Source organism: Myzus persicae, unplaced genomic scaffold, assembly GCF_001856785.1.
Source record: "Myzus persicae strain clone G006 unplaced genomic scaffold, MPER_G0061.0, whole genome shotgun sequence".
Classification (NCBI taxonomy): Eukaryota; Metazoa; Arthropoda; class Insecta; order Hemiptera; family Aphididae; genus Myzus; species Myzus persicae.
Window position 1 is genome coordinate 422,396 of NW_019103922.1, and position 24,976 is coordinate 447,371.

Consider the following 24,976-nt stretch of genomic DNA (forward strand, 5'->3'; position numbering starts at 1 on the left):
ATATTTCTCCTATAACCAATAGCAACCGTATATAAACAAATATTTCCTTTGTAAATCTTAAAATCCCTGACCGAGCAATCCCCGGGTCGGACCTATATCGGGTCTAATTGTGAATCCAAACCATCCAGGGCGTCACCCAAACGCATACAAAAAAATGCATTCAAATCGGTCCAGCCGTTTAGGAGGAGTTCAGTGACATACACACGTACAGAAGAATTATTTATAAAAAGATATCCGTGAAATGTGTACCCGGGGCATAGTGAAATCTGATATGGGTTATCGATTTTCGTTACCGGAAAAACGTCGTATTGGTTTAACGCGGGAACGGGCATAAGACACAATTGACAATCTACACGACTCTGCCGATTTGTTTGTTTTTTTTTTTTTTAATCGCACTCATTTATCGCAAGATCTGAACGGTAGAATGGAAACCGATACTATATACCGATTTATGTCAGCGACGTATGCATGCACCGAATTTTGGTTATGAAAAAAGTATAAAAGAGCTAATATAGAGCCGTGGCCTATACTATAACCCTATACTCTTGCAGAAAACACCTAGGTACTACCAAACATTTTCATGTGACGTGGGTTGCATATAGTTTTAATTAATTCAATAATATAACATATTGAATCAAAATTAAGAAGTAGTTTTTTTTTCACAATGAATTACAATAATTCAAATCTTTGCCTCCAAAAGCGCTGAATTTTCTGAAGACGACCCCTTTATATTGATAATAAATCATCAGTCATGATCAGTTTTAAGTAGAAAAAATGTATAAATTCCAATGTTACTGCCAATTTTAAATTTTAAATAATTACTTAATGTTTAAGCGTCATATAAACGTCGAAAAGCTACTTACACAGTATGCAGAATTGTTAGTATCGGATAAGGTACCTATAGTTAAAATAAATTTTCCGACTTAGGGGAACTTAGGGAACTTTAACGTTATTGCCAGATAAAAGATAACTTACTAATTGCAGACTGAGATTTATTTTACTTATTAGAACTTTTATAAATTCGATTATAATATTATAATATTATAAACACCTATTGTGGTTTCGGACACAATAACATAGTATTTATTATGTTCACTAAAACTATTAATACTCAATTTACTTTACAGAACGATGACACTTTCTTTTGATTTTAATTTAATATTTCTTAAACAATATATAATATTATCTTTAATATAATAGTAGTATGTATTTGTATGTTCACAGTTCGTTTTACCACGGTAACATTTTTTGTTCAAGGCGGAGTGTCTTGCTCGGACTACACAGATTTACCATATCACACATTACGGTGATTTCAGACTCAGTGTCCCCCTATTTAACCTTCACCCACAAATATTTACCTTATCTATGACACAGTAATGTGTGATACGGTAAATCTGAGGCGTCTAAAGTGGACATTCACGCTTGAACAAACAATTTTACCGTGGAAAAACGAACTGTGAACATACAAATACATACTACTTTTAATGGTACGAATGAACCTATCTACAAGCCTCAAACCAAATACAATACGTCATAATTTAATCGGTAGACAGAAATATGCCATGAATTAATTAATTAAAAAAATATATCATGAAAATAATACGTAGGAAATGTATGGTAAATTCGTAACTGCGAAAAATAATTTTACAAACCAAAGCCTACCCAAAATTACTTGTATCCCATGGGTTCTCGAAATAGGTGTTCACTATAAATATTTTTAACTAGAAACCTTTAGTAATTATTAATTATAACAAAATAATAGGAACAATTCAATTCGTAATAATTTTAATAATGCAGAAATATCTATGAGCGTATAACAATATTTTAGAGATAAGGTAACATAAAGATGTAGTTACAGAACACGGAAATTAATAATAAAATAATAAAACGAAATCTTAAACCGAAAAATAAAATAAGAACAGTAGAAATGTTGAAATATCATGGTTTTAGGCTAAGTATATAAATTTAAACCATTTTATTTGTTTATTAAAATTATTATAAAAATATGATTGACTAGCTTATTATTAAAACTAATGTTACAAGACAAATTATGTTTTTAAACTTTTATCAAATCTGGTTGTTAAGTTAAAAATAAAAGAATAATTTATTTTTGTTTTTGTGTTTACTGTTTATTAAGTATACTCAAATAAACTACTCCTTTATGAGTTTTTTTGTTTCATGTTCATTGTTCGTAGCACGTGCAAAAAAAAATTGCTTGGGTTTAAATATTTTGTTTAAGAGAATGTTTTGAAAATCCCCTAAGCATGGTAATTAACAAATATAAATAAATTATGTTTATTACGTGTACAGTAATTAGTTAGTATCCCACAAGCGGAGTAAAGAAGAATTTTAATCAAAATAGAGATAGGTACTTAAAATAGCTTTTGATTATGTTTAAAAAATGTGTATGACATGTAAGTGTAGATACCTAATCATTTTTTATTGTTATCAATTGTTCCATAATATTTGAGTTTTTATCATCCTATTATTTTTATACATAATAAGATATGAATATAATATTACCTAGGTATTATAATTTATACATTTACTGTATAAAAATAAGTTTTCGTAGGTTAAATAGGTTACTTACATACAAATTATTCAAGATATTTTTCCGAAATTATTTTATTCTTATATAATAATACAAATTATTTCTAAGTTAGTTTCTTAAAGAGTAATTACAAACATGTTATCGAAAATTTGATTATAAAATATAGATACTACTATGTGACATACATATCATATAATATAATTTATAAAACTGTGAGAGTATTTAATATTTATTATAAATTGGGAATATTTTCTAATATTTCTGATATCTTATTAAATTATAAATTTATCAATTGGTAATTTTAAATACATCTCAAAAATAATTGATTTAAAATTGTGAAACCATGATAACTAAAAAGATTGTATTTATTTATTGAGAGTCATTCACAGTTATTTATAATTTATATACATATTAATCACACAATACCTACACCATGATATATTTTAGTAATGAGATTATTTATATATATAAGTAATAAATATGTTTGATGCAATAGAACTTAAATAGTTAAACTACACTTCCGGACAACACTGTGGGAAATTGGGAAATTCAAATCTAACATGGAGCTAACCATATATATTACATAGGTACCTACATAAGTATAAAACAAAAAATATACAACACTGTTAGTAGTAGATACAGTAAAGTATTGTCCAAACTAAAATAATAATAATAATAATAATCGAACATAATTATAGTATTATAATGGCATGTTTTTGTGATAACATGATTGATTCCAATATCAATTGCCGAGAGGGCAAATAGGCTCGGTATGAATTCAACCGTGAAAAAATAACTGATGACATTGTGTAAAGCATTATTCATTGAAACAAGAAAAAATTGATTATATGTGTATACATAATATATATATATATATGTATTCATGTACAAAGCAAATGTATACACATTGAGGTAGGAGTAACGATAAAAGAGAGGAATGCAAATAAAACTATTTTATTACAATTGTTTTTGAGGGACGTTGTTTCCGGGCTGGTTCCAGCTGGGGAAAAAAACAATTTATTTCTTCATATAGGTGCTACATCATGGCTTTCAATCCCTCTAGCGATTTTGATTTCATTTTAAATATTAAGTTTTTATAATATCGATTTAGAGTTAGCCATAAAGTGCTGTTGGCATTTGCAACGATGGGAATTCGTCCAAACAATGCGTATATTTCGTATATTATCAATTTGATCAATGAATGGAACCTTTGCATTTAGTGTTAAGAATGAAATTACAGTTTAATACTTAGACGGTGTATTTTGACTTTTGTCCGATGATATATTAATCATACCTAATAATAATAATAATAATAAGTAGTATTATAAAATGATGAGTATTATAGAATTCCTACTTAAGTTCTAATAATCATAATAAAATAAATCGATAAGAATAAAATAAATAAAATACGAAGCAAGCATATTGATTATTTGATGATGAAGAATATCCATTATAACAATGTATGACATACATGTATTTTCATAAAAGTAATATTTGTATACAAAACATATAATCCTGATTGTTTTAAATTTTAATTAACAACATTGTCCTTCCACTCAAATCTATGTGTAAGTATTCTTACAATTCTTTTTATACAGAAAAAGAAAAACTATAAAATTAGAAAAATGTATGTAGGAATAATATTTAGGATTTCAAGATTAATCAAGAAAAACTCAGTATATTATACTTGCTGTTGGCCATATTATTATTGATGAAAACTTACAATGGTTATGACAATGGTTCGTGTTATCCTTGATAAGATGTCCTTTTTAAGGCGTAGAATAAATAAGGAGTGTTCTAAATCGTCATAAAATATTTAACTACATAATAAATAATAATATAGGTACCTAGTATATTAATAATATACTCCCAAACTAATTAAATAAAAAAACAAATCAAATACTTAAAAATTAACTTACTTGAGATGTATATTTTAATATTTCACATAAGTACATAACCTAGTGGTTGTCAAACGGAGGTGAGATGAGAGGGAGTATATCATACACATAACCCTATTTTCTGTATAAATATAATTAATGAATTATGTTTTTAATGATCAAATAGTGCATGTTGAAAAATCAGCCACCTCCCCCCCCCCTCCTCATTCGGACCACCACTGATATAACCTTACTATAATATAAAATTAAAAACTCTACAGTGAGCAATAGTTACTGTACGTTACTGAAACCGTATTGAGCTTAACTATTATAACAGGAGCAGTACATAACTTAATGCGCTTAGAACATTTGAAGAAACAGCTATTGCTTATAGTAATTAAATAATGTCTAATACCGTTTATAATATTATGCTGTATAATCAAACTAATTATATTTTGTAGTAAATAAATAACCTCTTAAACTGATATAATTAATAATTTATTATAAAGTATCTTCATTAATATGCAGTATTTGCGACATTGGGTTGATGGACGTTCAATTACGAATACTGAAAAATAGTGTCAATTCAATACGAAGCACACGCGTGTACTAAAATACTATACGTACAGTTCCTTTAATATCAACATACATACATATATACATACATACATACATACATACATACATACATACATACATACATACATACATACATACATACATACATACATACATACATACATACATACATACATACATACATACATACATACATACATACATACATACATACATACATACATACATACATACATACATACAAACATACATACATTACCCCGATATGCGAACAAGGAATCATTAGAGAAAAAAATAGAGGATCCCAGCTGAGCGATGGAATTGAATTATATGAACGCACGTCAGCCGAGTCACGGGTGATTTTGTTGAGACGGGAAGGTAGAAGTCTAATAGAGTATGAAATCCGATAAATTCACCGTTTTATATTCAACCGACGAAATGGCGTAGGGTGGAGTAGGGAGAAAAAGCCGCCCTTCTTGTGAAATCCTATCGGACAGCCAGTATATACCCAATGACGGCTAAATTGACATTTCACATACGTAACAAACTGGTCTTTACTAGTTCGATATGAGAATAAATTAAAGCACACTAAATTCGATGGTCAAAATCTCTAGAAATCGCATGGAAGTACTGGCGATATAATAATAGGTACAATAGTACCAATCAAACTTATATTAAAATAAGTAGTGCTTGAGTTATACATAAAATACGTACTTGACTTGATATTATTTCACTTTTTTTTAATAAACCAATCTGATAAGTAAAGAAGTTTGTCATCCAAAAAGCTACCTCCATGGGAAAGTTGAAAATTGCATTAAATCACAATCAATGGCGGTCAGTGTTATAAATTATTATCATTAAAATGTCAGACTAATTAAATATTGAAATATGAATAATTAAATATTATTAGCATAACACAATGAACCTAGCTGAATTCATTGACACAATACATTTAAAATTATGAAATGGATAAACTTTCTACTTATATTGCAATTAATACATACAGTACAAGTATTTCAAACAAGACTATAGTATTTGCATTTTCATTATAAAAATGATTTTAAATATTGATGTAAATGAATCGCTGAATTTTGAATTTACAAAATGTTTTCGAAGAACTGCGATTAAAAATATTTATTAAACATTTGAACTACAAGAATACATGTATATTTGAATAATATTGATTCGTGACATTTTTACTTGCGGTAATACAAAATTAAGAATGTAAGTATAATAATATTATACAACGATATAACAGATACCAACATTAAAGTATATTGAAACAGTTGTAAAAAATAAGATAAAATTATTTCATGAGACGTGAAGATCCAGACCCATGTACAACCTGTGGGGAAGCTCTAACGGTTAAACATATCCTCCTATACTGTCGAAACTAAGCAGACACAAGAACAGCCTTAGGTATTTCTGAGCATCTATTATGTGAAGCGCTTGGACCCGATCACGAAAGTAATATCAAAATCATAAAGTTTCTTAAAATTACTAAACTGTATAACCTCATCTGATATTTATATTTTATATGTTATATTCACATACTTTAACGTTTAACCTATGTAAATAACTATCATTGTATTTAATATGTATAATTCCCTCTAGCACATAAGTTAATCTTTACATTGTACAACATGCCAATTACCTTAGTTGTTGCGGCTTAAATTAATAAAAAAAAAAGATAAAATTATTAGTATGGTCTTAATTTACAAAAAGTGTCAAGTGGACAATCTAAAAATATTATAATCCCTCACTAGATTTTTGATACTTCGACTTCTTTCACACCAGTATAAGAAATTGTTATACTTTTTTTAATTTTTTGTTTGAATACCTACGATGATGATATCCAACGCTTATGGACAAAGTTTACTAAAAATAATTATTTTGATATATTGGATTAACATGTTATCATCTATCATTCACATTTTATTAAAAAAGTGTTAAACTGAAATTGCAAATTTATAACGAAAAACTTAAACATCAGAATTGATTTTTATAAAATCTTTTATAATAATATGTATCGAATAAACATAAAATGGTTTGAAATTGAAATTCCTCGAATATCTTATAGCTTCTATAAAGCTTTAAAACAACTAGGAAGTCGATCAAAATTGTCTAGAACTGTTATTTTTAAGACTAGAAAAAATATAAGGAAGTATTAAATTCCAAATATTTTAGTACACACACTACCTATAAGGAAAAAACAACAATAACAACATTACAAAACCAATAAATCCTGTAATGAAATACGACCTGCTCTACTTAGAAAACAATTGATGTTTATTCCTTAAAAAACAACTTATTAAAATTAAACAAAAGTTTACATACAATTATAGCTTATAAATTATATGACAGATGTGAATAGTTACGTTTGAAAGAGAGTTAAGAAAAATAAATCTATGATTTACAATTGTTGAACCTGCTGAATGCCATTGGAACATTTTAGTATACACATTATACTCACTAAACAGAGTTGAAAAATTAAATTAAAATGCTTATCTTTATTTTTATCTATATTTACCAGGAGGACTATACAACAATGACCGGAACAATTATACGAAATCCTTGGATATCAAAACAAATCAACCGAAAATATAAAAACGAACATCAGTGAACAGACTTATTTAAAAAAAATGTAAGCCATATTGTAAATAACTAAAACAGTACCTAACTATAAATATCAAGTTAGAAAAATATAATGTATAAATTATGAATAAAATAATAATAATAATAATGATGAAAAGTTTCGGTTTTTTATGAATATTATTATACCATGTCGTCTGTTGGAATACACAATGATTTTTAACCATTTTAACCTTATATACTATAGAGTTTATTCTCCAATGATAAAGATACGTCATCTACTCGTTATTTATCATAATAACTTAAAAGTGTGAAGCCTCCGCAAAGCACTTTCCACAACGTCACACGTTCTTATGAGGCTTCAACATAAATATAAAGAAATATGTGAACAAAAAAAATATATTATAATTTAATAATGTACTCCCGTCAAACCTCTGAACTGATAATATACTCACAATAAAAAATTGAAAATAAATTTTTATTTTTTTTTTATATCAGTTACAATGTTGAATCCAATGATTTCCGAGATTCATTAGATATATTTAAAAAAATCAAATCAATTTATTTTCAATGTGCTCTTTTGTAAGTTTTAATATACGTACGTGAGGTATACGTATATTATAGGTATTATAGTCATGGTTTGATTAAGTTTTCAACGACTGTTTAAGGATTCTTCAAGAATCATTCTTGTACATACGTTCAGCTGTTATGTACTTATGTCACGATGCATTTTATTATAATTAATTTAATTTGTATTTATACGCAGTCGCTTCAGCTAAACTTTAGTTACATTTGTTGACAGAAAAAATAATCTGCAATATTACGTCCATCAAATAAGTTGCATACTGACTACTGGGTAACATTATCAGAAAATATTAAATATATCCTGTATAGAAGTACGATTAAATTCAATACCTGTCCTAGCATGCAGGAATCAAACTTTGTTAATTTGAAACCTATATATTTGACACAATACTTTTTTATGATAACTCTGAACATCGATCACCCAAAATATGTGTTAGTATGTTACAGAATAGTATCCTTTTTTATAAACCTAACCTAACCCTCTGAGCTTAAATTTCTCTGTGGACCTTCTCAATAGAGTATTTTATTTTTTTAATTTACATATCCACAGATCGAAATATATAATCTATGGTTTCAGTTTTTTGTATTAATTCAATATATTTTTTCAGTCTATAAATTAAAATGCCAGTCAACCACTCTCCCGTTCTTTGAATATTTTTGGACAGTTGTACCTAATTAAGCGAGAGCTGATACATAGGTAATTGAATATGATTGGCAGGTATCCAAGAACTTTATAATGATTAATTGTTAATTGTTATTAAAGATAACATCATTGACAGAATATCAGCTATAAAAAATATTACTTTGACAGTAATACTAAGAAAAAAAATTAGTCTGTGAACTTTTTAAGGTATTATGCACTGTACAGCTAATCTGAACATCTCAATAGTATAGTTTTATTAATAACTTCATTGTAACATACCTCGTTAGTGTTCCAGCGATGTCTTTGAACAGGGAAATGCTCAGCACGTGGCAAACTCTCCAAGTTATCTGGCAATTTAATTGGTTCCCCTTCTGAAAATGTAATTAAACGTTCATGGTTTGATAAATACTTTATGTTTATAATCGTTTAATGGCCATATAACACAATAATGATACAACATTAATACAGAATACCTACGATTAACAATTTAATGAAATTTAAAATTATCTAAATCAAGATATTTATATACCTATAGTATACGAACAAATTATAGATGAAACAAAATTCAAACATAAATATTATTATAAAAAATAACACAACAAGTACATTATTAACTGGGGAAAAGTTACAAAAGTAATTATGATAACATTTCATTGTAATTCCCTCTATAGTTTTATTTTATAAAAACTGATTACTTATGCAAATTAAAAAAAAATACTTATTAATATTTTATCTAACTTCATAAGATATTATAAATTGGGATTAAAGTTCAAAACTTTAAACTTTTAAATACATTAGAATATAGTTTGGTATGCAATTCATTTTCTAAGGATGAGTAAACAATTTTACCCGTCTTCGTGTTGTTTACTTAAGAAATAGCGGGATCCATAACACGTAACACAATTTTCATTAGCTCATTTTATTCAATAAGGAAAAATTGATTGTTGTAATTTAAACAACGTTATTATTCAATATTAATTTATTTAATTAGATTTTGAACAAAATGTTTCAGTTTTATACTTTTATACAAATATTTTTTTTTTTTTAGTAATTAAACATTTTTTAAATTTTTAAATTTTTTTAAACTTTATTTAAAAACCAAACAATCTGTAATAATTAATTTACAATAACCCTGTATGCCGATATTTATACAATTTTTTTTTTTGACATGAGACACGTGATAAAAGAAGCTACAAAACGGTAACACTTTATAAAGAAATTCGTTTAATTTTTACTGGATTTTTAATTGTGGTTTATATCAACGTTCCATCTTATCTTTAGCTTGCGAGGTAGATTGCCAGGAATGGTTTCAGAATTTAAATTAAATATATAGATCAACAAACTTTAATATATTACAACTATAAGAATATTGAGTTAAATATTTTAAGAGTTGTTTAGAATTTAGTGATTAAGTGATTTGTAAGCTAGCTTATATTATATACACTAGCTGTACTATGTTTGAAGTTGTTTTATTCTTTTTTTCAATATGTCGCCCTTGGGTTTAAGCAGTTTAAATGTTTACGCCTTTGTCAATAAGTACATAATGTCTGCGCCGAATGTAAAATAAAATAAAATACTAAACACTCATATTTTTAAGGTAAATGCATTAAAACACGTCCTTTTCTTAACAAAGTATAAAAGTTATGACTGTGTAATAGAACACAAAAGGTGTAAAATGGTATAACACACAAAATAAAATAAACCTCTGTACTTCAATACCACTATAATTATGTACTTCATAAATTTAAATTTCTGAGTTCGATACTTCAATATACATAATATGTTTTATAGACTATGACGTTACAAAAATATTTTCGTTATTTTTAACTAAGGCTCGTACAGTTTTTGCGTCAATAACATCAGTTATGTAGTAATTTTAGGTTGACAATTAAGTTCTTAATATTGATGAGACGATAAACTTAAAACTATAGCATGATATTAACTATAAAATATTATAAAATGTATAAGAATTATGAATAATTTAGTCAGTTAAAAATCATATGATGATCTGTAATTTTTAGATAAACTAAAAATGTGTTTTTCATGTCATCCCCCTCATTTACTTGTCGTTCATCAATCATCGCTAATGATTTTCAAGCAAAAATTTTACATTTTATTTATAAATTTAAATACATTTTTATTGATTACATTATTATTTTATTTAGCTAGTAATTAAAACGGAAGTGACTTAAGTTATATTGTCTTAACGAGTACAATCATTTTGATCAGACCTCTGCTTTATCAGGGAATAAAGTCACACCTACCTCTTCAACAGGAATTTAGTAGTATTATAACTATAATTTTATTAAATAAATGTTTGACGAACAGAATAAAAAACAATTTAATTAGAATTAGATATACTACACCATACATGTTCTACAGAAATACCTGACAAATGAAAAATGAAAAATGAATAATATTTGAAAACAATTTTGAATATTATATAAATAATTTCATTTGTTCTTAAATAAATAATTGAACATTTACATATGCCTTAAAATAACATTTTGAAAAAAGTTACTAAGATTCAAATTAATTTACTCAAAAAAAGTATTGATATTTAAAAAAAAAATTCCTTGACTAGAACAAACGTTTTTAACATTACAATAATTAGTTATATTTTTACATAAAAGTATGAAAATTAATTGTGTTAGTACAAATACTAATATTGTATAAAGTAAAGGTTAGGTTAGGTTAGGTTAGGCATACTTGTGTGTTTATATCTGTTAACAAATACATTTAATATAATAAGCTTTTGTATATTATTAATAAAATCGTATTAGTGAAGCTTTGTAGATATTTTTGTATTACATGTAAATATACGGTAAGTTATGATGTTCTGTATTATAGACTATAGTATGATTTTAATAATTATAATTATAATTAGGTACGGACCTATTAGTTGTTGTATTATTTTACCTCAAAATATAAAATATTTTAGTCTATACACAATATTATCCACATATTTATAATATGTTTGTAATGATATGTATTTCTTCATACCTTGACCCAACGTCACCCCCCCCCCTCCCCCACTTCAAAAAAAGTATAAAAACTTTTGTTCTAGGTACATCTAATGTTTGTCATAGTAACACAATACGACCGTTGCAGTTACAAACACCCATTTTCCATTAAAATTGTACACATTTGCCATGACAATATTTTATAAGTGTGTTACCAATATACACCCGATGTTTATCTAAATTGCATTGTTGGTTAATAAATCGCAGTGTGAAAAATAAGCCAGATATCTAAATCATGGGCTGTGTTTGACAGTTTACGAATTGCATTTGTAAATAACATCATGGTCGATTATATTTTTACTGTTAACCCTGAAGGTATATTTTACTGCTCACATTTTTTTTAAAAATTTTTCAACATAAACGAATCTAGAAACCATGTACGCCTCATTACCTCCAAAGAAGTGTAGATTACATTATGGATTTTAATTACGATTTCATTTAATCATAAGCATTTTTAGTTATCTGTTACTCATGTGCATTTCTATCTTCAACAAATAACATTAACTTCAGTTTATGTTTTTATAAAATTAATTAATAATTTCAATTAAATCCTAGAATTATAATAGTCTATGGATTTAAATTTAAAATTATTTAACAACCACAAATGTCTATACAAATTCAAAAAAATCTATACAAACACAATATGAAGTATGTTTCAAACTAGTTTCAATTCTTGTTTGAAAGATTTTTGCATTGCATCACGCCTATGAAGAATTTATGCACTATAGCGGGACTATGTACCATAGTCCATTGTATTTTGTGATTTTTTGAATTCTCTTATTATTTTTTTTTATAACTTTCGTAACAGAAACAAAAAAATAATAAATATATATTTTACTTTGATTTAATGGAATGTGATTATTTGGATGGGCGTGCGTTTGGAGATGTATTCTCGTGTGGTGTTGTTGACTGTACAGTGTGACTGTTTCACCCGTGCAATATTCCGCAGTGAACGTCTCATGACGACTGGACATTTTTTTTTTATCTACAAACAAAAATAAAAACATAATATTAAAGAAACTCTGTGCTAATAAATAATAATTTATTGTGCATTATGGGTTCTAATTTAAAATAAAATGAGACCAAATGAGCGTTTTATTATTGAGTAGGTACATATTATTTAACTGCAGCTAGCCTTGTCATTTAAAACACAAAAAAAGTACATATTATAATACTACTTTACATCCAAAAATCGTAACAGCACCTACCACCAAATGCGCTCTGTATACCAAGGACCAAGCTGTCAACTTCAAGGGAAGTCCAGCATTCAAGTCAGCTCTCAAAAAAAACCACTCACAAGTCCCATCATAATAATTTCCTTATTTAATAGTGCAATATGTATTAACTATTAATTAATTAATATTTATAGTTGTAAAGTAGTGGTTTTTAAAATTTAAATTTAAAAAAAAAAAAATGGTTAGTATTTACAAATATAATTGTTGATTCCACTGGTTTTATGACAGTTAGTAATTTCAGGACATTTATAAGATATCTAAAATTTAATTCAGCCGATTTTTAGTTTATAAACTACGAACTTGGTTCTGAGAATTGAAAAATTCAACTATTTCATAGTTTTATACCACAATTTTAATCAAATAATGAAGTTTTAAACAAATATTCTAGCAACTGACCGATATATATATTGTAAAATATACTATTTTATATTTATAAGTTTAAAACAATGTGAATAACAATTATAATCGACTAATGATTAGTATAGTGTACTACTTATATTATTAAAAACATAACATATAGATATTTATTTTGTAAAAAAAAGATCATTATATCTTAACATACGTATATTTGAATATTTATAATTATGCAATTGGTTAGGTATATTGTTAATTATCAAATCGCATTCTTAATCGAGATATAAACATAAGTGACGCACCCCAATACCTACATTTAAAATGTATTTTATTATACGAACTGAAAACTGCATTATTCCATAAGTATATATTATATGTATAATATTCAAGATTATAATTGATCACCAATTGAAATAATGAATACATTAAAATTAGTATTATATGTAATGTGTATTATACTATTATACCTACATTCCATGCAAATTTGAGTCTTTTGCAGTATTATGCATTTGAATGAACGTATATAGACGTAGGTATAGTTATTTAATTTACCTACAATAAATTGTAATTCTGAGTTCATAATGTTCATATTTTATTTAGTTTGGTATTCAAGCATTTTGATAATATAATATCTAAATATCGACCAACATCAGTCATAGTTTGTTTTTAAAATCATTATTTTATTTTATTAATAAATCATGTGCCTATTGTGCCTACTATATGTTGCTCATACATCTAGAGTAGGTATTATTATCTAAATATTTTGTTTGATATTTTTATCAAACTGTTGGTTAAATAATACACTCTTATGCGGAGCTATTTATAAATGTTATTTTAAACAAATTGACAACACTATACTATATAGCAACAGTAGGTAGGTATATAACCTCGAGTACATGTGTAGTATAACGCTATAATATATTATACTATACAATATTTGCATACCTATACACACAATAATATAATATGTGCATTGTACATTGTATATCAAACATAAAGTGCAAATGTATTTCTTTCATACAGATATTTCGCTATAAACATTGAATTTACTTGGCACGTCTCGTCTTTGTCTTCGCCAAAATGTTTTTGTGGTCGACATTGTGTCTCCGTGGTATACATGAACATTCTTTGTGAATACTCCTCATACATGTATAATGTTATATTGATAGTATATATAGTATATATGTGGGTATACTTTGCATGTTGTATAAATGATAACAAATCAATTATTAATAAATCTATATTTGAATAGCTTAGGTACATATAAATGTAAGAAATATACACAAAAATGTCACACATATATATACGTAGGTAATATATATAAGTATGTGTGTGTGTGTGTAAAATATAATTTATCATTATATGGTGCAATATATTTTGCATTGACATAACCAGTTAACATTAGACGATATGTATAAACATAATATCTACACATAATGTGTTTAATAATATATTGTAACATAATAATTATGATTACGATTTGAATCAATTGCACAATATTCACCGTTTACACAAACGTATTAATTGTTACGTATGTTTCGAACTACCGACCACCAATATAAATAAATGATTCTCTATTTTCCCGTTTATATATACATCATATTCCACCGAACGGTACCATCGAACCTTATTGAAAAGCTATTTAAGTGAGGACTTAAAATATTATATTTACCATTCACAATCAGTATTATTATTAAGTCCGGAAATTGTAATGCACACATTTCAAGGAGAATGGGTGAACAGAAATGTATCTTTGCATGTACCTACACAAAATAAGTATCTTAGGTGATACTGCATGATAATAATTATTATTATAGTTTGTAATCGAATTATTATGTAGCATCTTCAAGAGACTGGAACTTACATGATTTATGCTAAGTATTACACTTAATATAAGCTTCTTCAACTTTCAACATGTAATTCTACTTGTAACGTTTTATTTTTATGATCATAAACATGGAATATATTTACGGCGGAATATTAAATAAATGCTCTAAAAGCTTACCATAATATTATCATTATATTACCCACATTATATTAATATAATATTAAAAACGTTAATTTTGGTCATGAACTTCTTCCTCTTTTCTGTAATTATACATCAAACTGTTGTCGTGACACTAAATTGTTTGTACCTATTTAAATAAACCATATAGACATGATATGTCCACACAAAGAAATGAATTATTTTAAAATTATCTACCGATACTTAATACTTTATAAAATGATTATTATGTTATCATAAATCATAATATAAATTACTTTAGTTCTGGTTGTACTGGTTTCAGCATAAAATCAAGGTAGTCTATATATTGGTGTATATATCTTTCTCTATGGTGTACATACTATATGGACAAAGTAGGTAAATTAATGTATACCTTACTATACCACAAATGGTGACCCTGATACAAAGGTATTAAAATAGTAAACATTACTAATTAAAACGAAATGAAAATATCAACGTAATTTTAACAATGAACATTAAAGTATTACATTAAAGTAAGGAACTATATAAATGTGAAATGAAAATCTTTGTACAGGGTAATCTCTGGAACTACTTATCAGATCTTCTTGATTTTTTTTTAAACGAAAGATCATATCACGGAGAAGGTTTCTATCGCAATGCCATTTGTCTAAGTTAATAAACAATTGAGTTATCTCTTAATTAAAATAAACGTGTAAATTGTATACCTACACTTTTTTTGTAAAAATAGTCACTGGAAATAAATAACAATCAAACTTGACAACCGTAGACGCTTCCAGGCAGGTCGGTATCGACGTCAAATAATAAACAATTGTTATAATTATTTAGTTAAGTCAAAAAAACAATTAATACTATCTGAATATCCAAGCAAATGTGTTATATTAGTTATTGGTAAAACATAACTAATAACTAATCGAATGTTCACACATTGCTTACTAAGATGGCTGAGTTGCACTTATAGCCGCTCATCAGCGTATCCACGGTCAAAATAAAAAATATAAAATAAAAATAAAAAATATTATTTACATAAAATATACACCTAGGGCGGGGTCCAATGGTAATAATATAATATAATTTAATATCATACCTGATAATATACCGTTCGCATAAAAACAAGAGTCTCATATAGAGTTGACATTTTTAACGGGCAACGAAGTGCACGGGATCAGCCATAGTATTATAATATAATATGATTACAATGTGTACGTTTATTTTTCTAGCTTTATTCTTAACTTTAGAATTTTATTTAATTCCACCAATTAGAGTAGCTCTAAACTCTGAAATATTATACTTATACAGAATATTCTGAATAATTACATTGCTGAAAATTAAATTCAGATGTTTGTGTGTATTAATCAATTATTTATTTAATTTCTGTTTCCAAATCATATTATTCATGAAATGATTATTCCATTTGTTCTAAATATTTGTAACTAAAACTATAGGATACGTTTTTTACACAAATAATTAGAAAACTCTAAATACATCGTTGAAATAATTTTTGTGTTGAATATTTGTGTACATTTCTTGCTTGGATATTAGATTTACTGAGATTCAAAAACTCTCTAAAGTCTAGATTGTTCAAGTTTATTACTAAAAGAACTGTCAACATAGTTTCTGTATATTGAAATGCAATTATCAAAGCTTTGTTCTTTTTTTTTCTTCATAAAATCGATTTATCAGTTTTGTAACGTTACAGGTCTTCAAGCAGCCAACCTCATTTAGTTGTTTTTTTTTTAATATTAAAAATATTTTTAATTGTTCTTGTCAAACATTTTAGTATTTTTTTCCGCATAAATATATTGAAATCATTTTTATTCAACTTCTTATAGGTAACTTATGAGTAACCAAAGCAAATAATAATTTATTTTATTGTGATATATTTATGCGTCACCTATTTTCAGTGTTTGGCTTCATCGAAGTATATATTTTATGTCTGTATATTATTTTAATTGTGCAATAATTTAAAATAATTTGAATAGAGGCAATCTATATATTTTCAATGAATTAATTACCTATTTTATTAAAATATGTTATAATAAAAATTATAAAATAATTTTAAACAACAGTATTCATTGGAGTAGGTACGCTTGACAAGTAATTATACATATTCTAATATTGTACAATGGATAGCAGATTTATTTTGCGTTTTTAGAAAATAAAACAGTACATATTATATTATTTGATAAAGTATACTTTTTAAACGAACCAAAATGTTGACAATACATTTACATAATATATTACAACTTTTAACCCCTGAGTTATTTCACAATAATATGTACAACATATATCAATATCGAGACAAATAGTCATTTTTTCGGACAAATAAACGTAGTTAATAGTATTATTGAGCTACTGTAGATTGTGGTACCTACCTACAAATCATTACAATCACTATTGATAATTATATGTCAATTATTTAAGTATTTAATATTTTAACATAGAATATGTAATTTTAATATGACAACTCAATTGATCTGATAAGTATATTTTAAATTTTACAATAAATTATTGTAAAGATAGAATATGATTTTAGATTCCAAACTTGATCAAAACTATTGGCTGTTTAACATTTTGTTTTATGTGCTCTATGTTCAGATAAATCGGACACAGCAGAAACTTTTAAATCTTAATAGGTTTAGAAAGTCATTCAGTATTTCTGAAGGATGTTCCAAAAAATTAGAACAAAAAGAAAAACTTTAGTAAACAGTAATATTACGTGTAAGATTAAAATATAGAATAATAATATAATATACACATATATGTATATTGTGATAATATTTTATTACTTTCAAATGTAGAACGATAGTAGTATAATACGTCATGACTCATGATACTGTGTTTAACTGAGGTGACAAATAAGTCGAGCGTACAGCACCGAGTTTCTGTATCGTACCTACTTTTTACTTTTTAGTCTTACACATACACAAAGATGTTTTACAGACTCGTTTAACATGCAGGTAGGTAATAAATGACAAAGAAACAGCATTTTAAAGTTCAGTTCAAATTTGTCTCACCTAAATATATTATATATAACAAACTATAATATGGTTATTATTTTTAATTGAATCAATGAAATTAATATAAATCATTGTTGATGCATTTAGGTATAGCACATTACATATTATTATTCCAGCAATAAACATTTTATACACCATATAACTTTTATAATACTTAATAAAGTTGATTTATGGTTTCATGTTATTTTGTCGAAAATAAAATGTCCAAAGACAATAAAATATATTCAAACTTAAATAAGTAAAAAAAAAAACAATATCGATGCTCCATTGTTGCCAAGAGAAACATCGTAAAGTTAATAATTGACAATAGTTTATTGATAAGCAATAACATAAAAAAGATAATTCGGTTTAAAAAGAATGAATTTACTTCACTAATATTCATGATACATCAGGCATGTCAAAAAATGTTTTGTTTAAATCAAAATACTACGCATAATCTATACTAGGCAATTGTAAAAATAATATCACAACTACATAATTAATAATACAATATTATATGTTACTGTTATAATAATATACTGATATGATATAGTGTTAACTTTTGAAAATCATTACAAATTACGATCCAAAAATGTGTTGTACAATTCAAGACGTCACAGTTGATAAGTTCAAATGTATAAGCATACCCTAGTCTATATTAAAAAAAAAAATTTTTATACTATTTAAGGAGTCTTCTGTAACAATAAAAATACTTCTTTTTTTTACAAATGAGAATCGTGATTTTTTTTTAATTTTTCGATGTATCTAATTCGAAATTCAAAAGAGTAGTTTTTGAGATTTTTAATTTGGTGTACTAAAGACCTATAATTCTTAGTACAGTTTTCCATGTATAGGTGATTTGGTTTAGATCACCAAGTATATAATAATATGAGAAATGGAGGCTATGATAATTTGAGAATTTTAGTTATCAATATATTATACCCTAGTATGATAAATTCTTGACCCTGCAATATAATATATTATATTTTATACTATTGTAAAACCATTTTTAAGAACTATTATACTTAGCATATCATTTTTTTCATAACTCTGAAACTACTGGTTCGTATTTTGATTTCAATACATTTAGGTACAAGAATATTTTTAAAACAATTACCCATGTGTCCAACAATAATTTCGAAAATAAAAGTTTATATTAGATACATTTTTGTAGAAGTGATAAAATATAAACAACTAAAAATATTGTCAATAAGCCGTATAAGCTCTTTAAAGTTAAAATGTCCATAAATCATAATTAAAATAAATGTATTATAACCGAAAAAATAAGGATGAGCATGCTTGGCGAACGTGTATAATGTATATGTACATAAAATGATGAATATATTTTCGATTTTGAATATCAATTCCAAAGTATAAAGTATAAATAAAAAAATATGTATGTTTTTGTGAGGTTTTCAATATTTTTCTTTGCATGCCCATGTTGATCATATTATTTAGGATAAATAACTATTTATTTATATATAACTAATAACTATATTATATTGTTTTAACTTATTTTAAATATTATTCATAAGTCATTTGAGTTTGAAAATAGTTGTAGAAAATAATTGATACATAGTATAATATTTTAGAGTAAAATAAAATATTCATATTTTTAGTATGAATAAATTGGAATATGCAACTGTGAAATCAAAAATTATTTTCATTTCCTTTTTTGAATGGCAAGATAATATTACAACTATAACTCCTATTATTAACAACGTAATTGTGATAGTATTTGATGATATCATATGCATAGTATTTACGTTAAAATGATTTCTCGAATTTACTTTCTCAAAGGTAGGTCAATAGGTAAGTAGGTACCTACTTTAATATAATAACGCATTTTTTTAAGTAAAAAATGAAGTTATAAATCAATATTTTAATAAAACAAAATGAAACATTACATTTTATTTTGCAACAACATTATCACTTATATCGATATTGGATTAAAAATTGATTGCCTAAACAATCTGGTTAAACAGTATTTTAAAAAGTATTAGATATTAGTTATTAAATGTTATAAATATGTATAGGTATCTGCAGAAAAATATTTTGTATAAAAACATAATATATAATTTAGTATTTACAGAGAAGGTGTATCGTCTAAAAAATCTTTAAACTCATAAGATACCTGACAATATTGAATTGTTGTATAACACTAGCAATAGGTATATTTTTATTTATTGATTGATTTTAAAAACTGATTGTTTGTTTGTCATGCCCAATTTTAAAAATTATTTTAATCAACAATAATTAGAATTATACAAAAAAAAATAAAGATGATATACCTAAAATGTAAATATATATATTATATATGTATGTATTATGTACCAATATCTGAGGAATAAGTAGCTTAAACATGTTAGCCTCTATTTCTGAGAGTTGCAATTAAAACTGATTTTATGTTGAGTAGAACTTTTTAATTAATTAGGTATTGTATACATAATCATTAATCTTAGGTATAATTGCACTATGAATGCTATTTTGATCATAACTCACATGGGTATAAATTTTATACTTACCTACTTATATGTTTGTTTAAAAGTTATTTCATGTATACCTATCTAATTTAAAAGTCTAATTTGAAATACGAGAATGACGAAAAAAGGTATATATATTAAACGAATAATAATAATAATAATAATGAATACCTACTCTAAAACCGTTTTAAATTTTATTTGGTGCATTTAATTAGGTATGTTTAAAAAATACCATTACAATACACTGTTTTTATAATATTTAAATGGTGGGAAACTTTATGAACACCAGAGTCCAGAATCATTACATTATAATATAAATCATCCAAGTTAAAAGTTTAATATTATATAATATAGGTAGGTTACATTTTTACAACACTTGTAAACCAACGACTTAATGATTATTATTATAGTCGTTATTCCAACTCCTTGCAATAGTTATTACTAGGTATACGTGCATTATTAAGACACGTCGTTTGCTCTACGATTTACCAAAAGTAAAGAATAACGACTATTGCGAATCGTTGGGTTTATCGCGGCATCGCCTACGATATTAAATTTCTTGTTTCCCGACAATAATTCACGATATACAATTTCAATATTCGTCTTATCAAATTATAAACAGTTCGTAGAGGATTAGGTTAAGTATAACTAGTTATGAATGCAATAATAATAATAATAATAATAATAATAATAATAATAATAATAATACAATGTTACTTGTAAGAAACCGATTTCAGGTGGGAAATATTATTCTTATTCGTTATGAAATAAAATATTGTATTTCAAATAAAAAATTAAAGTTTAAAATAAAATAGGTGGGCAATATGTCAATGAATACAATATGCTCGACTACCGTATACGTACCGTCAGTAATAACGACAGTCGTCTAGATTATTTCATTGGAGCCGGCCGTCGTATCATATAGTTGCGTCTCGTCGGTCAGAAAGACATCGCGAAATCGGAGGAAAAAAAATCAACTTTAAAAGTCGCGACCGTCGGGTTAGGTAAGACGGTATAGTAGGTATATACCTACTGGTCAAAAAGGAGAAAAAAACGCCGTCGCCTTCGCGTGGACTGCTGGCAACGACGGTGGTAATACTTATCGGTACGGATGATAATATATAATTATTCGACTTTACGACGACGTGGTGGTGTCGTACGCGACGAGACTGCCAATTGGACGAAAACGGCGGAAAATCATGGCGAAACACGCGTTTGTCGGACGGCGCAGCGTGACCGACTGGCGTGCGGTCGACACACGGCGTAGCCTTTGGCACAAAACGGTTCTCGGTCGGTCTCTGTCGGCGTCGTCGGCGGCGGCGGCGGCGGCGGCGGCGGTAGATTTGTCGGCGACGGCGGCGCTGTGGCGGTGGTGGCGGTCGCACCCGCACGCCCCGGACACGGTCGCCCGCGCACGCACGACTCTTAAGCACACCCGGCGGTGCCGTAAAGAATCTCTTCGGTGTATATCATTTTTATAACAGACACACCGCAAAAGGTGTCTCGTGTATCTGTGTGTGTGTGTGTGTGTGTGTGTGTGTGTGTGTGTGTGTGTGTGAAAAGATATATGCAAAATACATATTATTTTTAGAGGTTTCAATGTATCTACATATTGTAAAAGTAAAATTTCTGTAAAAATTGTTTCAAATGGTAGTCTACCAGTTGCCTACCAGGGAGAAAATTGTGTGGGCTTTTACACGAAATTAGTAAATCTATATTTTCCTGTAGTCTCACTACCTATCAATAATTGGCCGCCGAATCCAACCCCGTAAAACTGTAGAAATCTTTAAAACGCAGAAATACATATAGGTACACTATTTAATTTATAATACAAAAATGAGATGTAGGTAGGTAGTTGCGTATAGGTCTTGTCATGTTTTTTTTTCCGTCCTTATACTTTTTTTAACACTTGGTCCACTCGAATGTGTACATGTCCCGCGAGCAAAACCAAGCTAAGGAGGTAGAGAAAATTAACAGATTTATTTTTAGGGGGGATTTGGTAGATATTTAATATAAAATATTACAGCTTTTTTCGCCCGCATATTGAATTGGGACTACAAATGATGTTTGGCACGCCGGAACTGTGTGTGTATATGTGTGTGCAAGTTCGCTTAATAAAGGTTTAAACCGTCGTGGTCGTCGTGGTCGTCGTCGCCATCGACAGTTTGATCGGCCTGCCGGTGAGAGGTGACGGGAAGTTTCCACGGAGCCCACAAAGTTTTGGGACCCACCGGTCAATTACAGTTTGTTAATTACAAGGTAATTATTACCGTTACCGTCGACTTACCCTAATCTTACGGGTTGAAGACCGATACATCTTATATAGTACCTATATATTCGGACGATTGTAAAATCTGCCACGAAAAAAACATAACAGCATTTCAAAAAATTTTAAAGTTGTAAGAAAAAAATCCACTGTTCGTTTTTTTTAATATTCAAATTCTAAAAAATTTGTTGAAAATTGAAAATAATTAATATAAAAAAAATTCAATATCATATTCACGATAAATCATTTCCTCGGATTAAATTTTAAATAACTACACATTATGTGTAAAATAACATGGATTAACACTTTGTGAATCAGACAGCGAAATAACTTAAAACATTTGTAATAAATTTAACTAACATGAAATTAAATATTTTTCAAGTTTGATTCAAATTGACTTAATAAGATTACAATTTAAACGTTATACGGACGCGACGACAGCTAAATGTTGAATATAGTGTATCAATATTTGACTGTGAGTTTATCGCTGCTAATGTAGTTATGTTCTTCGAACGGCCGAATACTATTAATAATTATGATCACTAATAATAGATATCGTAAACATTGTCATTTCGGGGAAAATATAAATACCTAATTACCGAAAATGCAAATATTCGGACGTACTGTTGAAATCGCCAGATGTATAATGTATATTCAGCGTATATCCGTGCTCTCTTATATTCAGAAAACATAATAATTCGGATGATACCTATAAAGTTTCTAGAAGACAACTTAGAATTTTAATTTTAATTTCTACAAAAAATCGTCATTCGTAGGTACGAAGATAGCTGATACGTTTAGTTTGTTTTAAATCGGTAGAACAAATTAGATTACCTACAACTTACCATTATAATATTATATCGATTGAATGTACTGGAAAAAGTTTATTTTGTACGTTTTTTTTTTCGTTCCATCATAAATATAAAATGTCGAGATAAATGCAGTACATGCGTAATGACCTAATTAGGTATCAGACATCAGTGGTAACATAACCACGTATCTTTACAAATTGTTGTTTCATTAATTGTTTATTCGATATCTATTCTGCAACTATACGTATTTGATATTTAAATGTGTGTGTATTCATTTTTAATCAACCTTCTTTGAGTTCCCATAAATCATATTATAGTAGCTGCCTAAATGATTACGAATTAAAAAATATATTTTATCATTTGCCAATGCCATGACCAAAGTAGAACAAATTGCACCTTCAATTTATTTGTGTAATTTTGTTTTTTTTTTGCCCTAGTGTAATATACTATAGGTACAGTGATAATTTAAAATGTCAAGTGGCTATTAAACATAGTTGAGTCATTTCACTTCACAATTTACATAAAACTACCTCTTTTTTACCCTTATTGAACACAATATTTCTGGATATCTATTGCGAAAAAAAAAGTTTTCAGGGCAAAAATAGATTAATACAAATATATTTTAGGCAAACAACATTAATGAAAACATTTCCTATGAAATTATTTATTGACACAGCGAATCACAAAAAATCTGTCAAATGGTATAAATTAATACATATTGAATACTGGAATAATATTTTAATCTATTATTATTTATCAAACTTTTTAAGCAATCATTTTTCTCATTAATTCTTTTTATTTATCGAAATGTAATAAAAAGTGTGAAATACGCAATATATTTGTTACCAAGTTAATACGATTTAATTGTGAAACGGAATAGAAATCTGACCAAGTTTTTAACATTCTCACCAAAAATAGCAATTAGTTTAATTTACATATGCTACTAAGTACTAGGGAATAACTTTTTTGTTTTAAACTGAAAATTAAAATAAT

At 27.0% G+C, this 24,976-nt stretch overlaps 1 protein-coding gene across 6 annotated transcripts in view; it reads right to left on the reverse strand.

Moving 5' to 3' along the window:
* LOC111036355 (calmodulin-binding transcription activator 1) overlaps positions 1–22,159 on the reverse strand; it is a 114,435-nt gene extending 92,276 nt beyond the window's left edge. For all 6 annotated transcript variants that reach the window (XM_022318353.1, XM_022318357.1, XM_022318354.1 and 3 more), the window contains exons 1-3: positions 21,770–22,159; positions 12,689–12,835; positions 9,107–9,198 (exon numbers count right to left, since the gene is read on the reverse strand). In XM_022318353.1, coding sequence (XP_022174045.1) covers positions 9,107–9,198; positions 12,689–12,824 — 228 coding nt within the window. In that variant the 5' untranslated portion in view covers positions 12,825–12,835; positions 21,770–22,159. The remainder of the gene's footprint in view (positions 1–9,106; positions 9,199–12,688; positions 12,836–21,769) is intronic.
* Between the last annotated feature and the right edge of the window lie 2,817 nt (positions 22,160–24,976).